The sequence below is a fragment of the Gopherus flavomarginatus genome, chromosome 16, assembly GCF_025201925.1.
Source record: "Gopherus flavomarginatus isolate rGopFla2 chromosome 16, rGopFla2.mat.asm, whole genome shotgun sequence".
Taxonomy (NCBI): domain Eukaryota; kingdom Metazoa; phylum Chordata; order Testudines; family Testudinidae; genus Gopherus; species Gopherus flavomarginatus.
Window position 1 is genome coordinate 54,152 of NC_066632.1, and position 27,152 is coordinate 81,303.

At 43.9% G+C, this 27,152-nt stretch overlaps 1 protein-coding gene across 3 annotated transcripts; it reads right to left on the minus strand.

Annotated features, from left to right (window-relative positions):
• NIBAN3 (niban apoptosis regulator 3) lies at positions 1-27,028 on the minus strand. Of its 3 annotated transcripts, none has more exons than XM_050924765.1 (15): positions 26,109-27,028; positions 24,778-24,896; positions 15,600-15,730; positions 14,064-14,195; positions 13,505-13,619; positions 12,220-12,387; positions 11,172-11,287; positions 10,974-11,078; positions 10,225-10,387; positions 9,623-9,810; positions 8,752-8,910; positions 8,326-8,442; positions 7,987-8,094; positions 6,900-7,011; positions 1-4,929 (listed from the first exon to the last, which is right to left on the minus strand). In XM_050924765.1, the coding sequence occupies exons 2-15, from the start codon at positions 24,830-24,832 to the stop codon at positions 3,356-3,358; spliced, it is 3,243 nt and encodes a 1,080-aa protein (XP_050780722.1). In that variant the 5' UTR covers positions 24,833-24,896; positions 26,109-27,028; the 3' UTR covers positions 1-3,355. The 3 variants fall into 3 exon arrangements, with proteins under 3 accessions (XP_050780722.1, XP_050780723.1, XP_050780721.1); XM_050924766.1 differs by lacking the exon at positions 26,109-27,028 and adding an exon at positions 23,234-23,419 and having other exon boundaries at positions 24,778-25,798; XM_050924764.1 differs by lacking the exon at positions 26,109-27,028 and having other exon boundaries at positions 24,778-25,798.
• Positions 27,029-27,152: the final 124 nt, after the last annotated feature.

Genomic DNA, 27,152 nt, shown 5'->3' on the forward strand with positions numbered 1-27,152 from the left:
TCATGTTAACCTTTTATTAAAGCTAGAGAAAAGAAGAAAAAACAGTTAAAAGCATTTGAAATGTAGCGTTAAGGGAGGCTTTAGTTTAACAATATTCCTTTTTTCTTTAGCTGTATCTAGTGTTCAGAAGGAAAAAGCCCCTGTTGCTTGACAGTATCTTGGATGTTACCAAAGATGGTGGTAACTGTCTTTCTGAGGAAAAGAGAAGTAGTTGAGATTGGCTGGAGATGTCTTTGCTGCTGCTGTTAAAGTCCAATCTTAGAAGGAAAAGCCCTCGTTTGACAGTCTCATTGCTGGTACCAAAGATGATGATAACTGTTATCCGAGGTGGTTTTGGGATTCATGTGGAGCTTGTAGGGGTGATGATCTGGGTCCCCCCGTCTCAGGATCAGAGTGACAAAGGCCCAGGGTCCCAGGAAACAGTGGGGATAGCAGCCACAATGGTGAAGCTCATTCCAGAAGCCTCTGTCTGTCCTTTAACACTTTCGCCACACAATTTCTTTCTTTTAAGGACCCAAAAAGAGAGTGATGGTGAACAAAATAACGAAGGGATGGTCTATACCCTCCAACAGGCCTAATATCCAATATACCAATTGGCTCCTTAACTTCCAGCTCTACATTTCCTGTTTTTAACAAGTGTTCACTTCAACACAGTCCTTGAATCATATTGAGTTGGCCTAGTATGTTTGCACTAATTTGGAGTCTGTCTGCCTTATGTACTTTTCTCATCACCACTTCTTATAGTTTATTGTAACGTTATGAACTTTTATATACTTTTGACAGTTGAGTTTACACTTTGGCTAAATTTTTATGCTCAATTATTTCAACAGTGTATATATATTATAAAAAAAATTCCAGAACAAAATTCCACTGCACACTTTTCCCCCAGGGAGAGAGGAAGAGAGAACCACTATGTGACAGATGTTAATCACATCACTTAATCCACTACCAAATGTGCTCATACTATGAAGCTTAATCAATACAATGAATAACTCTATACTATCTTGCCTCATATTTAATGCCAGACAGGAAATGTGACAGAAACAGGCCTACTGGTTAAAGAGTGGTCTTTATTTCCTAGCCCCCATCTTGTGGCAGGAGGGAGGGTTGCAAGAAGTAAACTCATGTGGTCAAGGTCAGTATCAGCAGACAACAGTGGCTAATGTTACATTTTCTCTTTAAAAATATACAGCTAAAATGCAATATCATCCAAAACCAACCACCACCAACTCACTAGTGCAACCAATTTGAACTGGAAAACAGGTGTTTTGAACAAGAAGTAAGGCATAAATTTCAGTTTCCTACAAATGGACCATGTGGAATTGTACAAAACCTGTACTGAAGAGAATGAATAACTAGGTTAGCACTGGGGTCTTAAAAGACCATGGTTTCAATAAGACCAAATTTCAAAGTGCAAGATGTGAACTGAATGCAGTTAGTAAAGTAATTGCAACCTAAAAGCCGGTGATTTGATTCTTATCAATCAGTGCAACTTCAGTACACGGAAAATGGTTAGTATCATTTGATTATCAGTTAAGAGTCATCTCAGTGGGGTGGATGCACAAGAAATTGTGTTTATGAAATACAGAAACATGAATGCATTTGTTCCCTTTTTGAAAAGCACAAAATTATAAAGTGAGAGTTTTGTAAACACCACACTTTGAATGTTAATAGGTTTATTCAAATAACTACACCAGATTACATATTTTTACACCACTAACGATATTAGTACTTAACTGTAAATACCTGTTGGTATAAGATACATAGGCTTTTATGGATTAAATAATAAGCCATATATTGTAATAAAAGTTTAAAAACTTAAAAGTTTAACAGCATGGTGGGGATTAGAAAAAGATTATACTAGTCAGAGTTCCCTTCTCTTAGCAAATTACAGGTCAGCATGAGGCATGAACATTATTAAAAATTCACTAAGGGGTTTTTACATATCTGAAGTTTTAAATTAGTAGCTTCTATTTTGGGGTGAAGTTTTACATATAAAACAGATATTACCTCTGTTATGGCAACCATTCCAATGAACTTCAGGTTCTGTGGGTCAGTCCAGCTTAGCAAACATGTAATAAACGGATTAAATAGATATCCTTGTGGTCACTGTAAGACAGTCTCCTTGAGCCTTATTACACAATGGGCCCAATCCTGCTCATTGAACTCCATGAGTTGTTAATTTCAACAGCAGCAGGGTTGGGCCCAAAGTATCAGTGATGACCCCACTTCACTGTCTTCCCCTGCTATAACTGCCTTGGAAGAAACAAATACGAAGCAGCTAGATACAGTGGAGCAGATTTTTTGTTTTGAATTTATGCTTGGCAGTTTATAACGTGGAGCCCCAATTTTTCACCTGAGCATGGCTGTAGCGAAGCACACTCCAGCTACTTCCTCTTCCATTCCTAGTAACCTCCATCCCCCCTACTGCACTGGGAGCTCCAAGGAGGGTGAGAGGATCTGACTGTGTCAGCTCTTTACTCGCAGGAAGCCCCAAGTTAGCAGAATGGGGCTAGGCTTCACTCTCTTGAGTCACAAAGGGAGTGGAACAGGCAGGGCCGGCTCTAGGTTTTTTGCTGTCCCAAGCAAAAAACAAAAACAAAAACAAACAAAAACGGAGTGCCGCCCCTTGAGAAGTGCCGCCCCAAGACATGCTTGGAACGCTGGTGCCTACAGCTGGCCCTGGGAACAGGACAGAAACTGTATCAGTGTATGCTGTTGTTTAAAGAAACTGGGGAAGCTTTATTGATGTTTTTGTAGCTGCAGAATTTCTGTTGTGTCTCTCTGAAACACTGTTCCAGGACATTAAAACCGTGAGATAACCACAGAATACTGTATTGTGTACACACCCTGACTTGAAGGCCCCTTACGAACACCTTCAGTATTATCACTTACTAATAGAATGAAAAGCCACACCGGGACAAAGGGCAGAAAGGTGAGAATTAAGAGCATGAGAGTATTAAGATACACTATATGAGATGCATAAATATTATGTCTTACATAAATGTTCACAAAGGAGCAGTTCGTTCCTTTCCAATCCCTCAACTTTTGCTTAGTTTTCTGCTCTGATAAGCCAGACCAATTCCAGTTCTTTCAGTTCACATTTGTAAGGCCTTGAGACTGAAAATCTCTGCATCTCCCACTAAGTCTTGGTCAGTGCTACTGAACCACCTGTGATAACCTGCAAATGGCAACCCATTCATAGCCTCAGTTGCCTTGGCACTCTCCATTATTTGCTAATATAGGGATATGAAGCATCCATCATTGTATCAGGAAAGTTGAATGTGTGTATTAAGCTTTGTCGTGTCTCTGCTCCATGATGGTCAATGTCAGTTGGGTCTTGCTCCTTGTACTTCTATTTCAGAGGTTCAGTTTGTCGACAACCACTTCCCTGATCTCTGGTGCCTTCGAGATCCATTTCCAGCAGATCTGTTTGGAAGATTTCCATTTCGATAGCTATGGATAGACACTCTAGAAAAGCAGTCTTGTCTAGCTCATTGAAGTCTGCCTCTGTCATCTCCTCCTTGTTCATTTCCTGTTGGGACTGCAAGGTCTGGCAGGTTACTTTACTAGATTCTTCTTGGTGCCCAGGGACAGGACCCTCATGCTCATCTTCGTATCTCAGGCTTCCAGTGAGTAAAAAGGGAGCAGACTTACCTTCATCCAGTCTACCTGCATGCCTATGCCCCTTGAATTCCTCCTGAACGTTGTGTCCTAGCTCCAGCTGACAGATCTTTCTTTCCAGACCCTCCACAGGAACCAACTTTTGGACATGTAATTCTGTGATCATTTCATCACCACGTTCCTGAAGTCGGTGTGTCCAAGCGGCATCCCTCGTTTCTTTCACAGAAAATTGACCGGGAGAGATCATTTGCCCATTGCAAGCTTCCCTGACCCTGCATTTGCCTTCACCCACTGATATTGTTTGCATTTCCCAACTGCTCTGATTTTCTCCTAACTTGTCTCCATCCCACTCAATTGATGCCACATGATTTGTTGCTGATATCTGTAATTTCCCCCCCGTTAAACCTCCATTGTCCCTATATGTATCTCTGTCCAAACCCATAACCTGCAATGAATTGGTATTACGCCAACACTTAGCTTGAGAGTTGTCAGAATTTGTACTGCCTGGACTTGGACTCTGGTTCTTGGACATACTTGTACTTGCAAAAGAAGTATAGTTACAAGATTCCTCACAGGGACCTTCTTGATCCTGCAATAACTCTCTGTATTTTTGGTTATTCTTACCACTCTGTCCTGCTCCTTTAATCCAAGCTGGATTTAACTCTAATTCTCCGTCTTGCCCTTGACCTCCTTGCTCAAACACCGCCCTCCCCCATTCCTCTTGTATCTTCTCTACAGCAGCTTTGTCTACAGAATGTTCATTTATGATGTTCTGTGGCTCTTGTAGATCTTTGCTCCTTGCAAAAGGGTTCCATGACTTGTAATTACATTTGTTTTTATTTGGGTCCCCTGTGCACATATTGTTTTCAGCCTCAGACACAACTGCAGTCTTCTCTGCAACATGTCCTGCAGGTTCAGTAATGCAGCTGCTTCCCATGTCTGGTTCCAAGGCCTTCTTGTGTCTCCAATTCCTACCATCAGACAACACCTTCAATGATTTTTCTGCTTCTTTATGGCAATGGGAAGTTACTGGGCAGAACTGCCCTTTATCTTTGGGAGGATTTGCAGCCCCAGCTGAGCTTCCTTCATATTTCCATGCTTTCTTATCTGAAGTGGTCTCACTGACTTGACAGGACATGAGGTTCATGGTGTCTGATGTGGCATTACCACCCAAGGCTCCTGTCCTTATTTCACAGTGTTCCTGGGCTCTGTCCTGCTGCAGCAAGTTGTCCACGCTATCCAGAACACAGGAGAAGCTGTCACTGTAAAGATTATGTCTGTTTTGACTTGAAGCCTCTTTCAAGGCTGAAACAAAAAACAACAGAAAGTGAGAGAAAGAAATACCAAATCTTGCTTTTCTCTCTATCCCTACTCCCTCCCTACTGCATGTGTCTATATAGTCATGCTCCCCGTGCAGCACACACCCAAACATTAATATTCCATCTGTCCTGTGTCATAGTTCTTATGAGCCCTTCTTGACATTTTTCTTTCCACAGGGGAAGCCAGGTTATCCCCAGCTCTAATATGGTAGCCAGGAGCAAAGGTCTGTGACTGCCCTGGAGGCTTTGAAAGATCTGTCACATGCTCCATCTGGCTTATCCCCAACCAAAAACATATCAAACTGTTAAAAATAGCCTCTGGGCCTGGTTTGATCAGAGGAGTCAATGCAAGCAGATGAGCAGGATGCCTGGCTTTAAAATGACCACATTAACCATTTATCCTGAGCATAAAAGCTCTTTTGTTTTTAACACTTGAAAAGCAACTACTAACATGCAGCCCTGCAATGACATTGTGTCTGTAAAATGAGATTTTTTTTCTACCACACTAGCCAGTGGGAAATGTTTTGGCTACAATCAGAGTGGAAAGAGAAAGATAAGGCGGAGTCTGGCAGAAGAAAGATATTTCAACATAGGAATACTGGAATTTACCACAAACAACATATGGAAAGTCGTTTCAACAGGAAAGCATAAAGATGCCTATAGATGTGTGAGACCATATGAGCATTCCTATACCAGAAGGCAACTGGCTCCCTGGTATCCAGCAGTGAGTTTCAGCTGGCCTCACCAGCTCAGGTTTACTCCAACTCTCTGTTGTTATGATCTGTATCTAAAAGGTGTTATGTTATACATCATTGGAAAACCCAATAACACACTGATCACTAATATTCTTACATGGTGTTTGTAAGGTCAACCCAAAAAGATTATTCAGCTGTGCTGGAATTACAACTAAAATGTGTTTAAATCAGGCATGTCAGGGGGAGATGAAAAACACTTTTCCCCCCCCCAGACAGAGGAATGCGGTTCCACTTGTTTGAATGTATCTCCCATGTAAACTGAGCAGTGTGATCAATGAAAATCACATTTGCATGCCAGGCAAACAAAACCATCAGAAAGGGGGGGAGGAGAGGGACTTTCTGCCTCATGAAGCACGGTCAATGAACTTTGAGAGAGACTTTTCTAAGGTTTACTGGACGATACAGAGAGGTGAAAAGAGCCCCAAAGTTATTCTTCACCTGAGAAGACAAGGAAAATCAGCACCTTGGACTCTGTGGGGATCGTGACTAAGAGCTAGTCAGCTGTTGCAGGAAAAGGAAGACTGGTGAGGAAACTACCTTGAACAAAGACCATAGCTTGTTAAGATAGGTCTTAGCCATTAGAAAGTGTAGTTTTACTTGTGTTTGTTTGCAACTCTTTTCTCTCTTTATTCCTGATACCTGAACACTCTTAAAACCTCTCTCTTTTTGATTGAATAAACTTATTTTACTCTTTATCAAACCCAACCCAGTGCTTTGGCTGAACTGAAGTGATTGTTAAGTCAAGATAACCACCTGTTGTTTCTGTCTCTTTAAAAGAGTCTTGAGTGTTCCATGAGAGGGCTGGACATGGCAGGAACACAGTTTAGGGGAAATTCAGAATGGGGGGCAGGGTGTTGGGGTCACTCTGCAAACACTAACTGACTGGTGCAAGCAGGGTGTGGCCTACATGCTTGTAAGACTGGCTGTTAGTGTCAGGGCAGTGACTCACAGCAACCCAGCATTTAAGACACCCAAAGTTCCAAGGCAGGCGATGACAACCCATTATTGGTCTAGACTGAACCCCAAAACATCACAAAATGCTTTAAAAAAAAAACCCCAACAGTAGTCAACAGAGGGGAAGTTACAGGCCTGGCAACTGTAAACATTTTTGGTCAGGATAATCTGTCCGGTCTTCAGCAGAGGATAAGGACCTAACAGTGCTGACTTTGGCCTGTTTTAGGATGGAACCCATTCTACTCACCTTTGGTGACTGCCTGCTGCAAAACAGCCAGAACCATTTCTTCATAAATATTTTCAACATTGATGATGCCACTGAAGTCAGCAAACACGTAATTTTCATACTTGGGCAGCTCCTACCAAAAGAGGTAGAAGAGAGGAAAATCAGCCAACGTCAGTTACAGATGCACCTCACACACACACATAGGCAGGGCCAGCCTTGGATTACACAGCACCTGAAGTGAGCCAAAATACGGTGTTCTGCCCTCACCTTGGAATACATAGTCACCTGAAATTCCAATGGCACCCTGTAGTTTCTGGCATCTGAACTGCCTGCCCAACCTTTAATGCTGGTCCTGCACAATGTTTTGTGTGTACTTACAGGTTCAGAAGGAAAGTGGAGCCTCACGGTTAAACAGCCAGAATGGAAAGTGTTCACTGGAATTAGTTCAAACTCTCCAGAAGTCTGGGGGAAAGTTAACCAAGTTTAGGATCAAGCTTCCCAGACTCCTGATAACTAGAGACAAAGTTTAAATCTCTTCAGGACACAGTGCCCTCTACCACCAATAGCCCACTGACATGCACCAGGACTACCTTCAAAGGGAGTCAAACTTAACCATTGTCCTGGTACGAGGTACTGAGTTAGGGTGGTAGCAGTGCAGAAAAATGATAAAACGGAAGGGAAAATTTGGGGGTACATTTACATGGCAGTAAGAGTCATGATGTGAAATAGAAATAGGTTCATGGCCCTCTGGAGGGAGTTTATTGGCTGCCTGGTGAGAGTGGCCTGCAATTTGGTGACACTGAAGAACCTATAATACTGCTTAAGTCCTCTCCTCTCTTTGGAGTCACAGTCCAGCCCTGCCACTCTGGACAGCTATAATGAAAGGTCAGACTAAATGATCTAATGATTCCTTCTGGTCTTAAATTCTATGAAAGACACTGAGGGGAAGGGAATTCTCCTATCAGCCCACTGAAGTTCACTGGGCTAGCAAAGCTTTTCTGAAGAATAAAATGGAATAGTTTGATAAGATAAACTCAGCTTGTATGAGCGCCATCAGTTCATATATGGGGTTTGGGTTCCTTCACCTTCATTCAAAATCAGGCCTCACCAGTTTACATCTGGGCTCCAGATTCTTCAGCAGAAAGGGAAGAAAGATCTGAACTAGCCACTCTTGTGCAAACTGCTTCCTGGTGGAACTGCTGTCATGGTCAAATTTCTGAAAACCAACCACAACCAAATTGAAAAAAGAATCAGCGCAATAGTCAGGAAACTTCCCCACAACAACTTCTGCATCTATTCACCCAGAGCAGCTCAGGGACTGGGACATGTGAGGAACACAGTGTCCAAGGCAGCATACAGAGCAGAAAGGCCAACAAGTGCAGAGAGAATATGATCCAACGAAATAGGACTTTATACAAACAGAAGGTAAGAACATCACACACCTTACCTTCAGCACACGAGTTTTGATCTTTTCCAGAGTCTGGGTGATTTGGCTGTGGTTAATTGCCAAGCTCAGATGTTGCTCTGAAAGCTGGTGGAACGTATGGACCGAATTCTGCATTAGCTACAAAAGAAAAAATCATCAGATGAGTAGGAGAGCCAGCACATTCAGAGACCATAGTCAGGACTCAGTTCCTCATCTTCAGCAGCCACCCTCTGGATAATGCAACCTGCTTTCTCTCTAAGATTGGTTAAATAATCCCTTCATATCCTGCTGATGCCCAAGGGAAAAAGTAGACCCCACACAAAATAAAGGTAAAAATAGATCAGCTCAGAGCTGAACACGCAGGGAATGAATGCACTGCCCCTTCCCTTCACCTCCACTAAGAGGCTGACTCACTCCAGTTTGTTCTCTCACGGTATCACCACTTACCTGCTGCATGAGGTTTTGGGCTCTGAGAACTAAACTTGTCACACCGTGAAAGCCAAATTTCTCCTTCAGTCCTTGCAGACTGTCTTTGTAGAGATTAGCCTCCTCGTAACATGGCTCCATGAATCCAGGTTTCCAGGGCATTTCCCCAAGTGTGAGAACCTGCATCAGACCAGTAGTCAGCTAGTTAAGGTCTGTACAGTGCCTAGAGGCAGTGAAAGCCTACCTAAATGCTAAGAATTAATATTATATGGAAAAGGATCTGAGTTAAAGCCATTATCCATGCCCAAGCAATGTAAAACTGAAAAAAAGGCATCTCTTTGCAGAAAGACGTTGACTACTTGTCTCTGGAGCCATGTTTGTCCCACAAAACCTGTTTATGGGTAATCCATGAACAGGCAGTGGAATACCCGAGCAGACTCAGACAAGTTCAGGTGCCATATTCTTGTCTAACCACGTTGCCTCCCTTTATCAAGCTGCCTCTGTGGTGTAGTCAGATTCAAAACAGCATGTGGCACTGACTTGAATGAGCTACACTGCGCAGTTACAACAGCAGTTAGGTGAAAGTTACAAGAGCTCAGGATCTGCACAGTTCAGGGTATAATTTCCTCTCTAGCTGGTGGTCAGGGAAACTTTTCCTCCCATTGTACAGTTCTGCACAATTTAGATACATCATTGTGATGAGGAGATTACAAGTATTCTACATCGGTTACTGTTGGAGGCAGGATACTGGAGCAGGTGGATCACTGGTGTTCTGGGGTCTATGGGATAGATGGAATTAAGTTGCCATCCACAATGTTGAAAGTGGACGTGTAACGTGGCCTCCAGAGGAATAAGACAAAATGGTCCCTCTCTCATATCATCTATATCTTACCTCTTCCTGGAAGACTGTGGTAGGCAAACTCTGCACGTGTCTGATCATCTCATCAATTCTGTCTGTGAAGAGTGAACGCACCACATCAAATCCTAAGCTGATGGGGCGTATGAGCTCCTCCATCACACAGTCCAGGTCAGGCTCTACTCCAAGGTGACAGCAGGATTCCACTGGGTTCTGGATCACTGCTGCCAAGATGGAAACCTCTCAATTAGCCTGACAGAATCACAGCGGAACTCAGGTTGCCCTGGATTAATTAGGTTCAAGAAGAAGACTGCAAGGTATTGGAATGTGAAATACTTATTCATCCACCTATCCTTTATTTCTGATGTGCCCATCCCTGCAGTTTCTATGAATCTAGGTATCCACCACAATAGCATCTAATCATAAATACAGTAATCAAGATTCACATAGCATTGTCTAAAACAGTAAGACATAATGAATTCATTCCCAATCCAACCTTTCTAGTGGCAGATAATGCTGCACACTCTACTAAGAATTTCAAATACAATTGAGAGAGTTAGAATTCTAAAACAAAGTAAATCCGGTGGATTAACAGAAGAGAATCAAACACCCCATCCCTTCACCCCCTTTCCTCTCACCTTGGAGTTTTATAGATATCTGATCCTTTAAAATCAGCATCTGATCCAGATCAGGGCGAATCTTCTTTTCCAACTGAATGTGGAGTTTCTCATTCTCCCTCTGAAAATTCAGAAATTCGCTGGAGACCTGGCTGAGGACCAATGTATAAACCTCCTCTAGGAACTGACCACCCACAGCAGGGACCAGATCAGCAAAAGGAGAGGAGAAAACGGGAAAAGTAAGAGGCATCATACAAACCACGTGCAGAGATCAGGAGAAGTTTCTGGTGGTGCTGTTGGGTGCACAGTCCTTGTCAGGTAACTCTGCCTGCAGCTGATTAGCGCACTGTCTTCTACTTATATTACATCTGTAAGCATGGGGCTCTAATTGACTCATGCAGAGCCATCTGACCCAACTCAAAGGCCAGTCCAATCACTCCTGGGGCATCATTTACTTGGTAGCTACATGTAGCTATAGATAGCAGGATGCTATTCACTCCCCACAAATACTCCGTTTAAATTTTGCACAACACACTACAACAAAGGCAGCAGTTTCACAGGAGACATGAAAGGCAGAGGCTGTGGGTTGGATTTGAGAGCAGTAGCAAATGGAGTTGCTCTTTGCTCTGCGGCAGACAAATAAACACAAAGTACAAACTCCTAATGTGGTCTCCGCAACCAGAGTCTAAAAAGTTAGTTGTGTGTCACTTGTTAGTTCCTGAAACATCACTGTTTGGGTTTCAAATGTAAGCATTGCTCTGTGGACTTACCTGGCACCAGGTCTGTTTCTTCCTGCTTTCTGATCCTTTGAGATTTGGGGGGACCTGAGACTGCAGCACTGGAAGCAAATCCTCCATCAGCACATTACTGAGAATCTAAATCCAAAGAAAAAGACCATCTTCACCAAGTTACCAGCAGAGAGCATGCATTAAATACTCCAGCTTTGGAATGCTCAGCACTTTACAAACCTCAGGCTCTGTTCCCAGGAGGAGATCCCCTGCTCCATAACAACCTTTCTCTTGCCTGTAAAATCGCACAGCTTCCAGGAAAGCCTCTACTTCAAAGGAGTCCTGTCTCTGTAAAACTGAATCCGAAATACCAGTCAGTCCCAGCAACATTTAGCTGAGGTTAATCAGAAAAGTCCAATCCACTCTTAGCACACTCATAGACTCTAGGACTGGAAGGGACCTCGAGGTCATCGAGTCCAGTCCCCTGCCCTCATGGCAGGACCAAATACCATCTAGACCATCTCTGATAGACATTTATCTAACCTACTCTTAAATATCTCCAGGGATGAAGATTCCACAGCCTCCCTAGGCAATTTATTCCAGTGTTTAACCACCCTGACAGTTAGGAACTTTTTCCTAATGGCCAACCTAAACCTCCCTTACTGCAGTTTAAGCCCATTGCTTCTTATTCTATCCTTAGAGGCTAAGATGAACAAGTTTTCTCCCACCTCCTTATGACACCCTTTTAGATACCTGAAAACTGCTATCATGTCCCCTCTCAGTCTTCTTTTTTCCAAACTCAAATCTGGCTACATGTAACTAAGATTGCTGGTTACAAGCAGTGCTTAAATGCTATGGCAATAAGTACTATATAAAACCTATGATAGAGACTAACATTACACTAACAACAAAGAAGGGGGAAGAACCTCTGGAAATTTCTGTGGATCTGAGTGCACCAACCTCTCCCTTTAAAGAAATGAAAGCCTAACTACCTGAACTTGCTCAAATTTAAAATAATAAATTCAATCCAACAAAGAATGAAAAATGTAGGAAATTTTCACACTCTTTGGACTTTCATCAGTATCACATGCGTATCTGATTCAGAAACCCAAGAATCTACAGTGGTCCTCAGGATTTCACTGGGCCCTCAATTCACAGGTGATGTCTCACTAAATGGACTCCACACAATTTTAGGAAAGGATCCTCATGTCAGTAGTGAACTCCTGCTGTCAGCCCCATTTGCAGATGTTGCCTCAGATCTAGTAATGCAGGCACTTCCAGGTGTTACCTGTGCTGCAATATCGGATCCCATCTCGAAGGACAGATTTCCAGGCGTGCTGGGATTTTGCAGAGTTTGTGCAGAAACAGAAGGACTTTCGGAACAGATGATAAAGGAACAGCAGAAACTCTTCTGGAGGCCCATTTAAGGGGTCTTGGTCTTGGTGGGTGTAGTCAACTTGAAAAGAAAAATACAGAACATGCTTCCAACAATGAGTTAGAATTGATTGTTTCTAGAAATACTGTGTAATGTCTCCACAGCTCTTAAAGATCCTAATGGCTCTCCCTCACAGCTGCCAGTTTACTGCGAGAAGGAAATCCTGTCTGCTGACAGATACCTGAGCACCAACAACTTCTAAGACATCAGAGGGAACTACATGTGATCAGTACCTGCTAAGATTCAGCCCATAATTTGAGAAATCTGAATGCACTGACTCAGGCATGAGACTTGCACAGTCACTTTAAGGCATGTTCGTTTTTCTAGTTAGTATTTACTAGAAAATATTGTGCCAAAATGATACACTAAGGATTTTTTCTGTTCTGCCATTAACAAAATCTGTTCTGTTCTGAAAGGGATTATTGAAGTCACACTTCCTTTCTTGAGCAGACAGGAAAGATTCCTGCTTCATTAGACATTTTTAATGTGTATTGTGTGAAATAAAAAGATCAGCATTCTACATATTGTTACAAACAGATGGAACTTTCAGGGTATGTTGCCATTTTCTTTTCAGAACTGGCAAGTAGCACTGAGAAATGGAACAGAGCAGCTGTCTCAGACGAGTCCAGGGATTGGCAACATCTCTCCGCATCTGCTTCTAATTTCATGTCACTTCACTATGGAACCTGGGTTCGTCATCTGGCTGAATAAAGCCCTGCAACCCACCAACAGTACCAAATGTACTCCTTCAAAGAGAGAAAAAGGAGGGACAGAACAGCATGGCAAAAGGAAAGCAGGTTTAAACAGCACAAGGTCCTGAAAACCTTGTGTTTGAGACACATCAGTACGTTCAGTTTATTTTGTGGTCTCTAGCTTTGAACAGTACAGCAGCCCCATGAGCAATGGGGCTTCTGCATATGTATAATCAATATTCTTCTTTCTATATGTTGGACTCTACCATCCTTGCAACAACAACAAAAAATCCAGAATTCAGAAATGGAGCCCTTTTTATTTAGAGCTGGTGTTGCTGAAGAGTTCTTGAAGTTGCTGTTCTGTATAATGCTGTGAGGGACCAGTAAGACTCTGTTCCCTTCTGGGTCGTGGCACAGTTCTCAAACAGGGCACATCACAGACTTACCTACTAATCCCTGGCAGAGACTATCAATCAGCCTGTTGTATTCGCTCAGTGAGGTCACCAGCAAGTATCCAGACAGAGAGGTGGATCCTCTGGGCTTATATGCTTTTCCCTGGGCCTGGAAAAGAAATCCAAACAGAATTATCTTAATGAGGGCTCAAGGGCAAAACTCCTCTCACACACCTTGCTATTAGTATTTAGGGTCTGAGTGACTGACAGCAAATCTCTCTCTCTAAACTTCACCTATTGACAGCATACAGCCACCTCTGGAGGTGGAATTCAGTAGCTGTTTAATAAACACCACACATTCATTTTGGAGAGGAAATGAAGGAGGAGAATGTAACCCTATAAGCCAGAAGGAGGAATTTTAGGGGGGGTCAGAACATAAACTTTCCAGAACAGTGGGACAAACTGTCCCTTGAGAAGGAGAACCCATGTTCAGATGTCTGGGTGTACATGTGTCTGCAAGAAACATATCTGAATGGGGTAACAGTATGTAAGATCCATATACATTTTACAGCCCATAAAGTGGGGACAAAAGCAGCTGAAGCAGCACATTTACCTCTTTACTATCAAACCACTCCAGGGTACCGTTTCCCAGCAAAATGAAATAACTTTTTTTCCACTTGCAGGTGTCCCCATTATACTGCGTCAGGAATCCCTCATGCAGAAGAGCGTCAGGTGGCTTCTGGAGCTGGGAATGGATAAGAGAGGACAGGAAAGAAGTCCCAGTGAAAGTGCAGATGCAATTGTAAACTCTTTGGGACAGAGACCGTGTCATCTGTGTCTATGCAGTGCTTAGCACAAGCGGACCCTGACTGGGCCTTTGGCTGCTACCACAATATAAATAACGAGACAACTGAATGAGGACATCTAGCGGACACCAAAAGTAAATAAAACATCTACAACACCACACACCGTAATTACAGTCACAGTAGCTCTGAAGAGGTCTTACAAGGTCTTTCAGTCAAACTGTGACCTCTCCTCTGGTTAATCAGCTACATCTACGTATATAAAATTATGCAACTATATGTAGTATGGAATTGCAGTGTTTTAGCTGTGTTCATCCCGGGATTATTAGAGACACATGCAGAGGTGTTAACAGCCCACTTCACCATGAATGTTCTCTTGCAACATGTGTTAACTCCTTATGCTTAACAATCTGTGATGCTCGGAGTACCTTTCCCAGACCTGAAGAAGAGCTCTCTATAAGCTTGAAAGCTTCTGTTTCACCAGAAGAAGTAGGTCTAGTAAAATATATTCATTCGCTAACCCACCTTGTTTCTTTAGCACGGAATGAAAGATAGCATGAGCAAGTAACAGTGAGTGGCAATTTTTAAACCTTTCTAGTGGCAGCAGGGCAGCAGTGACAATTAGAACTTGGGAGTTGCCACCTCCTATTCCCGGGCTTGGGCCACCAGGGTATGTATCCTCACGCTTGATTCATTCAGCAACACACACAATTATGTGTCAGAGATTAATAGCACTGGAGCCCTAAAGAACCTCAAGATGCTAGAGAGAATGAGGGAGGAAGGCAAAGTTGTCTTCAGATCAGGGAGAAGGCAACAGCTCAGGGGTGTGTGGGAAAAAGAAATCTCTGAGAACACTAACAACAGCCATACATTGCCCTCTCTCCAAGCTCACAGCTCCTACAGGAGTCAGTAGGGATCAGTGAGGGAGGGAGAAAGAGGGGGTGGTGTACAGGAAGAGAAGACCTTTTGAATTATCTGAAACTTTAGTCAGTCCCTCAAAAGTGAACTGAGCCATGCCACCACTGGCCTCTGACATGCAAAAACTGCTCCTAAAAACACACACACACTATTGCTATCTGCATTTTAAAATATATCCCTAAAGACCTATTTCCAGGGCATGAGAAGCCAAAGAAGCCCCTATTGTTAGGTCAGCGATCCACACTCTAGCAAATAATTACATGAGACTGCTAGAGTCTAGGAAGAAGCAGCTGTAGTTTCCACATTACAGAACTGCTAAGAGAATGTTGTTTCTGGGGGAACGGAGCCATGAAAAGGACACCAGTGCCCTTGGGATCAGGAGTCTGTAGTAACGGCAGTGTGTCATGTACAGGAGGTGTGATACTTACTTTGCTCTGCAGCAGCTGTAGAGCAGGTTTGCCTTGCGAGTCCAGCTCCTTTGAGACCCGTCTCAGAAAGGTGGTTGCAAGTTGCCTCTTATAATAGGGCATGAAATTCTTCACTGTGGCATCAGTGCGACCTGGGAAGTGAGAAGAGAGATGACTATGGTGTTTCAGTGCTCTCCCGAGGGAGGTGATGCAGGCTTCTGTGTCTAACTAGCACTGTTCACTCACCCAATAGCTTGTGAATTGCCAGTGTGGGCCCCCAAGGATGAGGCCAACAAGTTCAGATCCAGATCCAAACCTTTCCAAAGTTCATGAGCACCCCCATGTGGAAGTTCTAATCTGGGCTCTCTACACATATTCCAGATTCTCAGGATCACTGTAAGGCTACCACCAGATTCTAACAGCAACTAATGCTCATCAGAGGAAGAATCAGAATAAACAACATGCAGACAGACAATGCTGGGGAACCCTTTGACTCTAAAAGTGCCTAGGAGGTGCACGCCATGGGCCTTTATGTCCCTCTCTTTGCTGATGAGTACAGTGTGCCTACCAAACATAAGGAGGAGCATGTTCAGCTGGCATGGGGGAAGGAAATTTGTCACCCCGCAGTGACCTCTGCAGCTGAGTAAGGAGCAGCAACACTGATAGATGGAATCTCTTGTCGGAACCTAACCTTCTTTGACCAAGGAACATTGACATGATGCAGGGTGTGCAGATGCGGGGCAGGAATCTTCTACTTTCATTGAGGAATGGGGGAAGCACCACAACAGAGGAGCCAGACTTGAGATATAAGATTTACTATAGCATCTCTGGTGTTATTACACGTATATTATGTATCAGAGGGGTATCCGTGTTAGTCTGGATCTGTAAAAGCAGCAAAGAATCTTGTGGCACCTTATAGACTAACAGATGTTTTGGAGCATGAGCTTTTGTGGGTGAATACCCACTTCGTTAGATGCATGTCGACATGCATCTGACGAAGTGGGTATTCACCCACAAAAGCTCATGCTCCAAAATGTCTGTTAGTCTATAAGGTGCCACAAGATTCTTTGCTGCTTTCATGTATATTATGGTAGCACCCAAGAACTCCAGTCAAGATTGGGACCCCATGGTGGTAGCTGTTGTACAAATGTAGAAAGGAGATGCTCCCTGCCCTGGCCTGACAGTAAATTTCTTTTGGAAGAGTTTTGCCACTGCCCCACCAGTATCTAGCATGGGAAGAACCCAAAGGTTCTTTCCACCTACAGTCACGGACTGTAATATCAGCAAAGAGTCCTGTGGCACCTTATAGACTAACAGACGTATTGGAGCAAGAGCTTTCGTGGGTGAATATCCACTTCGTCAGATGCATGGATTGTAATACAATTGCCAGACATTTTAGCTTCACGCTGCCCTACGAGGTAGCTTAGTGTGATTTTGCAGTGGGGAAAATGAAGCAGAGAAATATGAAGAAACCTTCCCTGGTCAACCACAGCCTGGAGAACCCAGGTACCCCCACTGCCAGTTCCCTATTCTAACCACTAGATCACACTCCTGAACTGCTGTACTTCTACACTGCGGGAAGCAGAAGCCAACCAAAGCAGCCTGTGAAAATGGCAAACAGTGAAGCATTAGGAAGATGGCTCTGAATGTCAGAGGGTCTGATGCAATTAAAAGATAAAAGATTCCTTTGTGCCACTGCTTCTCCAAACAGATTCTCTCCATAGTCTAGAAGAGGAGAATAAAACGAGAGCAAATTCACTAATAACTGAGAAGCTGTTGAAAGGTCATGCCTGCATTCTATTGTGACCTCAGGAAAAGCTGACGATGCTGCCACAGTATGAATTTCTGAAGATTTCCTGTGATACATTCCCCAGCCCACCCCCTTTAGCCTGGAAACTCAAAAAGAGGCAGAGAGAAAAATGTGGCTCAAACAGTGAGTGGGGAAAAAAGGAATAACAAAAAGTATAAAAACAAGACATTTCCCAACTCACTCTCACACACACACACACACACACACACACACACACACACACACACACACACACACACACACACACACACACACACACACACACACACACACACACACACACACACACACCACCAGCCATTCTCACTGTCAAACTAATTGTGTGTGTTTGCCTGCATATTTTAATGCCTTTGAACTGTTGTCTGATTTACTATGGAAAAGAAAAGTAATCAAACCCTAAATTAGATTTGGTGTTTCACAGCCCAAATGTGACCTCAGTGAGCACTCAGCCAGCATTAGTAGTTTTCCAAAAATTCAGAACAAGTTGTGGGATGTGGTCATACTGACCGCTGGAAAAGTCTGCCAGCTTCTGGGAGGAAGACAATGTATGCTACTGCACTATCCTCTTTATGGAGTCCTGGATTGAATTTGATGGTATCACTAAAGCTGCTTAAATGGACCTGAGGGTGGAATTTGCAGTAAAGCCAATGATTGCAATGGCAAAAAGGAACTTGAAATCTCCACAGCTACTCCACCAAAGCAACACAAACAGCTTTAGCTGGAGTAACCACATCTGTGACCTAGCACAGCTGATGAATGAACCTCCTTTTCCATCACCATGCACCATATGCGTTGTCATCTGCACCTCTGCAAAATGAATGCAGACTGCTACCAAATCAGAATAGCAACATTTTACAACTACTTTGCACAGGTGTAAATGACAACACAAGGTACCAGGCAGGGGACAATCAGGTCCAACAGATTCAGGTCAGTTAAACAGACCTCCACCCTCAACCTCAAATGCAAAAATATGAAAAGTGAGCACCTGAAATCAGAGGGAAAGAGCTTAAGACCACTATACTGAGGCCAGCAAAATGGGCCTCAGGAAGGTGCTCTGAATAGTGCAAATAGTGCAACCCTTTCTAAGGACGTAGGAGACTGATTAGTCAAAACCTTGGGGGACTGTCTTATTTCTTATCAGACCAAATCATTACAGCAAATTGCACAGAAAAATAGAAGCTGAGATTGAGTCCTCACTCACTCCAACGCTTTATGGGAGAGCTCCTCATTTTTTAAAATTTCCTGTGGGCCCATTCATCCCACCCAGGGAGATGATGATGCAACAGCAGAAATCTCACCAGAGGTTAGAAGCATTTATCTGTGAGAGCTCACTAACAAAGGGACTCATTGATAAATTGGAGACGGTTCAGAGAAGAGCCAAGATAATTGTGACATATGCCCCATAAGGCTTCATGGGAATATGCTTATGAATGTATATATGATACAACTGGAATATGTTTTATGCTACATATGCCATGTAACACATCTATGTAAAGGTTATGATCTACTGAATATATTCATCTTATTTGTATGCATGTGTCGTTGTATTCGAAGTTATAAATATTGGCTGTGTACCTGCTTGATTTCTAAGTAGCCTTAGTAAAGCATTTGGTCAGCTTCTTGAGAAAGGAATGTGCAAATTAAGTGCCCAGTCCAGAAACACTTAAAGGACAATGAATCTTGGAAGGCTCCAATCCACATCAGAAGTCTACTTGAGGACGTTCAGGCTAGCATGTAAACAATGGCTGCTGCCTGAAAAAAATGAGTCATGCATGGACATATGACTTGACCATGTGACTCCAAATCTCCATCTTAGAGCTGGACTTTGCATAGGACAGAGGAGAGAAAGAGAAAGTCTATTTAAATCCCTGGGAGATCCCTTCATTTTGGTCTTCAGTTGGCTTGAGAGATCCTTGGGGTGGAGAGGCTACCTGAAAGAAACTGGAACAAAGGACAGTAACCACAGGGAGTGTGAGTGATAGCTGGACCCAGACTAGAAGGAGACTACTCTGTAAAAGGAAGCTTGCTGGAACTTCTCTGTGGGTGAGATTTTATCTGTATTCAGTTTTATTACTGTATTAGGCAGAGGCTCGCATATTTTATTTTATTTTGCTTGGTAATTCACTTTGTTCTGTCTGCTACTACTTGGAACCACTTAACTCCTACTTTTGGTACTTAATAAAATTACTTTTTACTTATTAATTAACCCAGAGTATGCATTAATACCAGCGGGGGGGGGGAAGGGGGAGGCAAACAGCTGTGCATATCTCTATCGGTGTTATAGAGGGTGAACAATTGATGAGTTTACCCTGTATACGTTTTATACAGGATAAAACGGATTTATTTGGGGTTTGGACCCCACTGGAGTTGGGCATCTGAGTGTTAAAGACAGAAACACTTCTCAAGTTACTTTCAGTTAAGTCTGCAGCTTTGGGGCACGTGGTTCAGACCCTGGGTATGTGTTGGGACAGACTGGCGCATCTGGCTCAGCAAGACAGGGTGCTGGGGTCCCAGGCTGGCAGGGAAAGCAAGGGCAGAAGTAGTCTTGGCGCATCAGCTGGCAGTTCCCAAGGGGGTTTCTGTGATCTAACCCATCACAATAATGATTAAAGGATTAGAAAAACATGCATTTATAGTGACTCATAGACTCATAGACTCTAGGACTGGAAGGGACCTCGAGAGGTCATCGAGTCCAGTCCCCTGCCCTCATGGCAGGACCAAATACTGTCTAGACCATCCCCTTTGACGTACTCAAAGAAAACAAATCTATTTAGCTTAATGACGAGATTAAGGGGTGACTTGATTACAGTCTATAAGTATCAATACGGGGAACAAATATTTAATAATGAGCTCTTCAGTCTACCAGAGAAAAGTCTAACATGATCCAATGGCTGTAAGTTGAAGCTAGACAAATTCCAGCTGGTAATAAAGCATAAAACTTTAACAGCGAGAGGAATTAACCACTGGAACACTTTACCAAGGGTTGTGGTAGATTCTCCACACTGACAATTTGTAAATCAAGATCTGCTCTAAGAATTATTTTGGGGAAGTTCTATGGCCTGTTTTATAGGGGGACAGATGATTATCACAATGGCCTTAGAATCTATACATCTATGAATGTGCTAGTGTTTAGTGAAACCATAATAACTACCTAAGGATAGTCATGTCTCTCTTATAAGCCTCTCTCACCTGACCTAGATATCCTCTACATGCATTGGCAGCAGTGCCTAGCAATCTAGATAGAGATTATGAACTAGTCTCGTCTCCCTGGCCCAGAGTTCAGCAATGCCTGCTGATGTGCAAACACACCCTATGTAACAAATACACAAGTTAATTAAAGTTGGGACCCAGGAGGATATTCAACCTATTGTGGAGCAAAAGGCATCTCCTGTTCCTATTCCCTGCCTGTGCTGGGTGTTTTTCCCATTTTACTTGTTTAACCTTGTAAGGTCCCTGAATAATGGCTGAACGCCATGCAGTAACCTACCTTTTGTTTGCCCTGTGGTTCCATACAGTTATTACCAGGATGATGGTGGCTATGGATAATATTTTGAAGTAAACCACAACTGGCTAATTTCAGAAGAAACTAAAAGGGTACTGGGGGATGCTGAGCACTGAACCTGCACTGAAGTTACTGGGAGTGGCAGTTGCTCAGCACCTCCCAGCAAAATGCCCAGCAAAACAAAAGCCACTGAGTACATCCAAGGGATTTTAAACAGAGACTGTAGCTTCTGCAGTGCAACTGAAAGTCAGACAGTGAGAGGGCAAGCAAGGTATCCAGCCTACAGTCTATGCTAGCCAGGGTTGCTGGCCCAACAGAAAGAGAACAGGGCTCCATGACAAGTGAATTTAAGCCAGCAACTTCAGCTGGTTAATCCACATTGCAACTCTGCTGTCACACTTAGAGGTGGCTATTGCCTAGATGGGAAAGGGATCCACTGAGGAGGAGGAGGAGGAGGACCTCAGAGTATTGGTTGATCACAGAATGACTATTAGCTGCCAATGTGATATGGCCGTGAAAAAAGCTAATGCAGTCTTGGGGTGCATCAGGCGAGGTATTTCCAGTAGACATAAGGAGGTGTTAGTACCATTATACAAGGCACTGGTGAGACCTCATCTGGAATACTGTGTGCAGCTCTGGTCTCCCATGTTTAAGAAGGATGAATTCAAACTGGAACAGGTTCAGAGAAGGGCTACTAGGATGATCCGAGGAATGGAAAACCTGTCATATGAAAGGAGCCTCAAAGAGCTTGGCTTGTTTAGTCTACGGGTATGGCTACATCTGGAATTTCAAAGCGCTGCCCCGGCAGCGCTGCGGGAGCGCTGCTGCGGCAGCGCTTTGAAGTGTGAGTGTAGTCAGAGCAGCAGCGCTGGGAGAGAGCTCTCCCAGCGCTGCATGTAAACCACATCCCTTACGGGTGTAGCGTGCAGCGCTGGGAGCCGCGCTGCCAGCGCTGCTGCCCTGATTACACTGACGCTTTACAGCGCTGTATCTTGCAGCGCCCAGGGGGGTGTTTTTTCACACCCCAGTTGCAGCGCTGTAAAGTATGAGTGTAGCCAAGGCCTAACCAAAAGAAGGCTGAGGGGAGATATGACTGCTCTCTACAAATATATCAGAGGAATAAATACCAGGGAGGGAGAGGAATTATTTAAACTTAATACCAATGTGGACACAAGAACAAATGGATATAAACTGGCTATCAGGAAGTTTAGACTTGAAATTAGACAACGGTTTCTACCCATCAGAGGAATGAAGTTCTGGAACAGCCTTCCAAGGGGAGTAGTGGGGGCAAAAGACGTATCTGGCTTCAAGATTAAGCTTGATAAGTTTATGGAGGGGATGGTATAAAGGGATAGCCTAATTTTGGCAATAATTTGTCTTTGACTACTAGTGGTAAATAGGCCCAATGGCTTGTGATGGGATGTTAGATGAGGTGGGATCCGAGTTACTACAGAGAATTCCTTCCTGGGTGTCTGGCTGGTGAGTCTTGCCCACATGCTCAGGGTTTAGCTGATTGCCATATTTGGGGTCGGGAAGGAATTTTCCTCCAGGGTAGATTGGCAGAAGCCCTGGGGGGGGTTCGCTTCCACTGCAGCGTGGGGCACGGGTCACTTGCTGGAAGATTCTCTGCACCTTGAAGTTTTTAAACCATGATTTGAGGACTTCAATGGCTCAGATACAGATTTGTCACAGGAGTGGGTGGGTGAGATTCTGTGGCCTGCGTTGTGCAGGAGGTCAGACAAGATGATCATAATGGTCCCTTCTGACCTTTAAGTCTATGATTCTATGACAGTGATCTTCATAAGAGAGGTGATGGAGGAATGATGTTTGAATGACAGAATCCTTTTAGAAAGAGGAGGCTACAGTCATGTCAGAGAAGGAAGAACACCCCACAAGACACACAACTTGGCCATAGCTGTCCCTGGTGTATCTAGGAAGGAGTTAATCAAATTGCATTAGGGGTATATTTCACCCCTTGATGTTTGAGGAACATCCTGACATCTGTGTTTTTACATGAGGTAAATAATCATTATGGTGAATACCATCCTAGTCACTTCAGATGACTTCTTTCTCTCTCTTGCTGTATCCTTCACTCACCCTCCACAAGCCAACGGAGGTTTTTAAAATTAACCTGAGAACTAACAGTAGTTTGGATTAGACACATAAAACCAAAGTTCTGTCCAGCCATGGTCACTAAAGGTCCTGTGTGCTGTTTGTATGAGCCCAGGTATTAACAATAGTGTCCTGGCCAAACTGCAGCTCAGACCATTACACCCTGTCTGCTCAAACTCGCTCAGGCAGGAACACAGAAATATAAAATGAGAAGAACAGATCCTCCAATACCTGCACCCCTACAATCACAGGCAATTATATGGGATACTCCCATCTGGTCCTAATAGATGTTCCTTTTCAATGCTCCACAGGGAACCAAATAACCCAAAGGTCCCTGCCAGGTCTTCTCTTTCTGTCCTAAGTTATTGTGTCTAGTTGTGCTGTGTGCCATTAAACTCTGATTCTCAGTTTCCCCATCTGTAAAATAATAAAAGTAATTACTAACTTAGTACTAATAATACCAACCTTTTAAGGGAGTTATACAACCCTACCTTGCAGGGAACTGAATGAATATTTAAAAAGCACTGTACTTTTAAAGGCAAGTATCATTACACTCTCGCTTTGTTTCACCCACAGGTGCTTGTCCTGGCCCAGTGGTGAAGGGATTCTTCTATATATAGTTTGTAAAACACTTTGGAGCTTGGAACACACCTGAAAGAGTCTCCAACACTACAGCAGAGAAATGGCCATGGGCAGAATAGGGCTGCAGCACAATTCTTGCATGATTAAAAATGTGGTTCCAGTTCCTGTCTACGCTACAAGATGAAAGACTTTTCTGTCTTAGTTGTATTGTAACCAGATTCTCTGACATAGTAGTTTTGTAGCATAGACAGGCCCTAAAAACAAAGATGAGTTGTTGCTCTGATTACAATTCAGCTATTTTCAGACAAATTCTCCAGCTGCCCTTGTGAGCAGAGGCAAACTGGACTGATACCAGGATGGGAACCCTAGTGATTCAGTATCAGATACTCACATATGGTGCCAGGTTGTGATGTACAGCTGAAGCAATGTAGACAGATGTGATAACTTTATTGGTGCCTCTGTGCTCATAAAAGGCTCCTCAACTCTGCTGACAAGCATGGATTCTCAGCACCATATATTATAGCTTGGCAAAAATGTGAGTACTGATATCTAACTGATGGCCAGGCTCCAACTTTTGAATTCCCATACGACACTAAGACTCACAAGTTACATTACAGAGGTTCACCTGACTGTCATGTCATGTCAAGTTAGATTTAACCACTGTGTAGAACATTGTTGATCCATATTTCTTTCCAGCCTTAATGTCGTTATCAAATAAGCAACAGTTCAAACATGGTGGGAGGATCTTTTAACTATCCCTCCCAACGTGGTTGTAGGACTTGTGCATTTTCATTCCTGGTTTTTGTTTTTTTTTAAATGTGGTTGCACTTCTGAAAACAGGTGGAAAAAGTCTTCTTTCCTTATTGTAACAAATCTCTTTGCCATCAGCTTCCCTGCACAGAAGTCACCGTAAGTAGTAACCACTATATCTGAACGATCTGCAACATAACTTGTTTGGGACATTTATGTTTCAACTTGCTGTTGTCCACTAGATGCATCTTGAACCCCCTTCTCCCGCCCTCTTTGTTTAGCATTCCTGCCCCAGAGATGGATTTATGGTAATCTACCCTATCCCAATAACCAGCAGACACAGCCACCTCAGATTACATGTTTACACGTTGAACTAACTGTACAGTTTTATTTTTAAAAGGAACATCACTCTGGAAAAGGTAATCATCAAAGCTTTTCCTTACCTCTCAGGTACCTGCGCTGTCTTCCATCCAGTGGACTTGAATACCTTCCTCCCATCTTCCACTTCAGTATCTTGCCTGTTTCCAATGCTTCCAGTCAGTCCTTGGCAGAGAGAAGCTGCCTGGTAAAGTGATTTTTAGGCTCCAAGAGCAGCAGGGATTGACTTTTTCTGTCACACTTGCCTTCAGAGCATCAGCTCATAAATATTCAAATAATGTTTCCGTCTCAGAGCAGTCCCTGCACCCACACCCCTACACACAAACAGGCCTTAAAGGGGCAGCAGCACTGCGGCCTATGAAACACACCCCGACACAGAAACAGGCCTCAAAATATCCCTAAACCTTTAACGTTAAAAGAGTTCCAGCTATTTGGAGGTTCTATTTTTGTAAACCGTGTGGTGTCTTGTGTCTGTGCTTGATATAACCCAAGCTCATACAGACTTCCTCCCTCTTGTAACAGAGTGGAACGAGCTCACAAAACATGGAAATGATGGAACTTTGATTATACTGAAGAATGAAAATCCCAGATTGATTCAACAAACAGCAAAGTGCAAACTGCAATTTCTGTCCTAGCAAATCCTCTGCTTACAGACCTGAACAAGAGCTCTGCATAAGCTTGAAAGCTTGTCTCTTTCACCATCAGACATTGGTCCAATAAAAAAAAAAACAACCTTACCCATCTTGTCTCCACTTACTGAAACAAAAAAGGATTTCTCTGTCAAAGCCCAATTGCACCAGAATTTGGATTTCAGGTGCTGAAGAGTCGAGAGCTATAAACTAACAGGCTGTAATGAACTAATTTATCCACGGATGTCCTATGCCAGGGGTGGGCAAACTTTTTGAACAGAGGGCTGCATCTAGGGTGACCAGATGTCCCAACTTTATAGGGACAATCCTGATTTTTGGGTCTTTTTTCTTACATAGGCTCCTATTATCCCCTCACCCCCGTCCTGATTTTTCACATTTGCTGTCTGGTCACCCTAGCTGCATTGGGTTTCGTAAATTGTATGGCGGGCTGCTTAAGGGAGAGGATTGTGGGCCGGCCCCCACCTCCTATCTGCCTCCCCCCCCGGGACTCCTGCCCCATCCAACCCCCCCATTCCGACGGCCCCCTCAGGACCCCTGCCCCATCCACACACCCCCACTTCCTGTCCCCTGACTGCCCCCAGAACCCCTGCCGACTGCCCCATCCAACCCCCACCCCCCTTCCTGACTGCCCTTCCAGGACCCCTGCCCTCATTCAATCCCCTATTCCCCCGACCCCTATCCACCCTGACCAGCACCCCGAACTCCCCTGCCCTCTATCCAACCCCCCCTGCTCCCTGCCCCCTTACCATGCTGCCTGGAGCACTAGTGGCTGGCAGTGCTACAGCTGCACCGCCCGGCTGAAGCCGGCCCACGCCACCGCCACCGCGCAGCGCAGACACTGGGTCAGGCCTGGCTCTGCAGTTGCGCTGCCCCAGGAGCTCACAGCCCTGCCACTCAGAGCATTGCGCCGGCGAGCTGAGGCTGCAGAGGAGTGGGGAGACAGCAGGGGAGGGGCCAGGGCTAGCTTCCTGGGCCAGGAGCTCAGGGGCCAGGCAGGACAGTCCCAGGGGCCAGATGTGGCCTGCGGGCTGTAGTTTGCCCACTTCTGTCCTATGCTCACTTAGGGCATCCTCCCGCTCTATATCCTTCTGTACACCATCCATACAGAGCATTTCACAGTGATTCAGGGGCTTCCTCCAACTGCACCAAAAGCCAGAGATAGTTCACCTGCAAACCAGGCACCAATGACTGAATCTAGCAGTGCCACTGTGGGACTTTTCTGAAGTATTTCTGAACCCGAAAGCAGCATTTATTTAAAGACTGATTTCGCATGGAAATGTCACAGGTCAGTGCTCAGCACCTGCTCTCAACTCTCAGTTCCCTTCTGTACTTAGTTTCTCCTGATTAAGATTAATTCAGTAACCTTCCACTTTTAACATTATATGACAGCCAGTTTCAGTGACGCCCTCCAGGATATGTAGAAACAGGAAATCTTCCACTCTCTCTTTAAGCTGAAGCATTCAGCACTGACATTAGCTCCTGTGCTAGATAAAAAGCAAGATAACCCTTTATGCATGACAGAGCAGTAGGGACGATTAAATAAACAAATATAAAAGGGGCCTAAGAATCACCCGAAAGGTGATCCAGGACCACACAGCAAGTGCAGAAGAGACATGCTTACAATGTCTATAAAAACATCTCACACAACATTGGAGGGTAAGACGAAACAAACTTAATTCCTCTAATGGAATGAAGAAGCATTTCCAAACACTTTCTTAGAACTCAGGTAGCTCAAAAACTGCTTATTAAAACTTCCAGCTTGTAAGAGTCCTGAGTGAGGACAAGTGCGT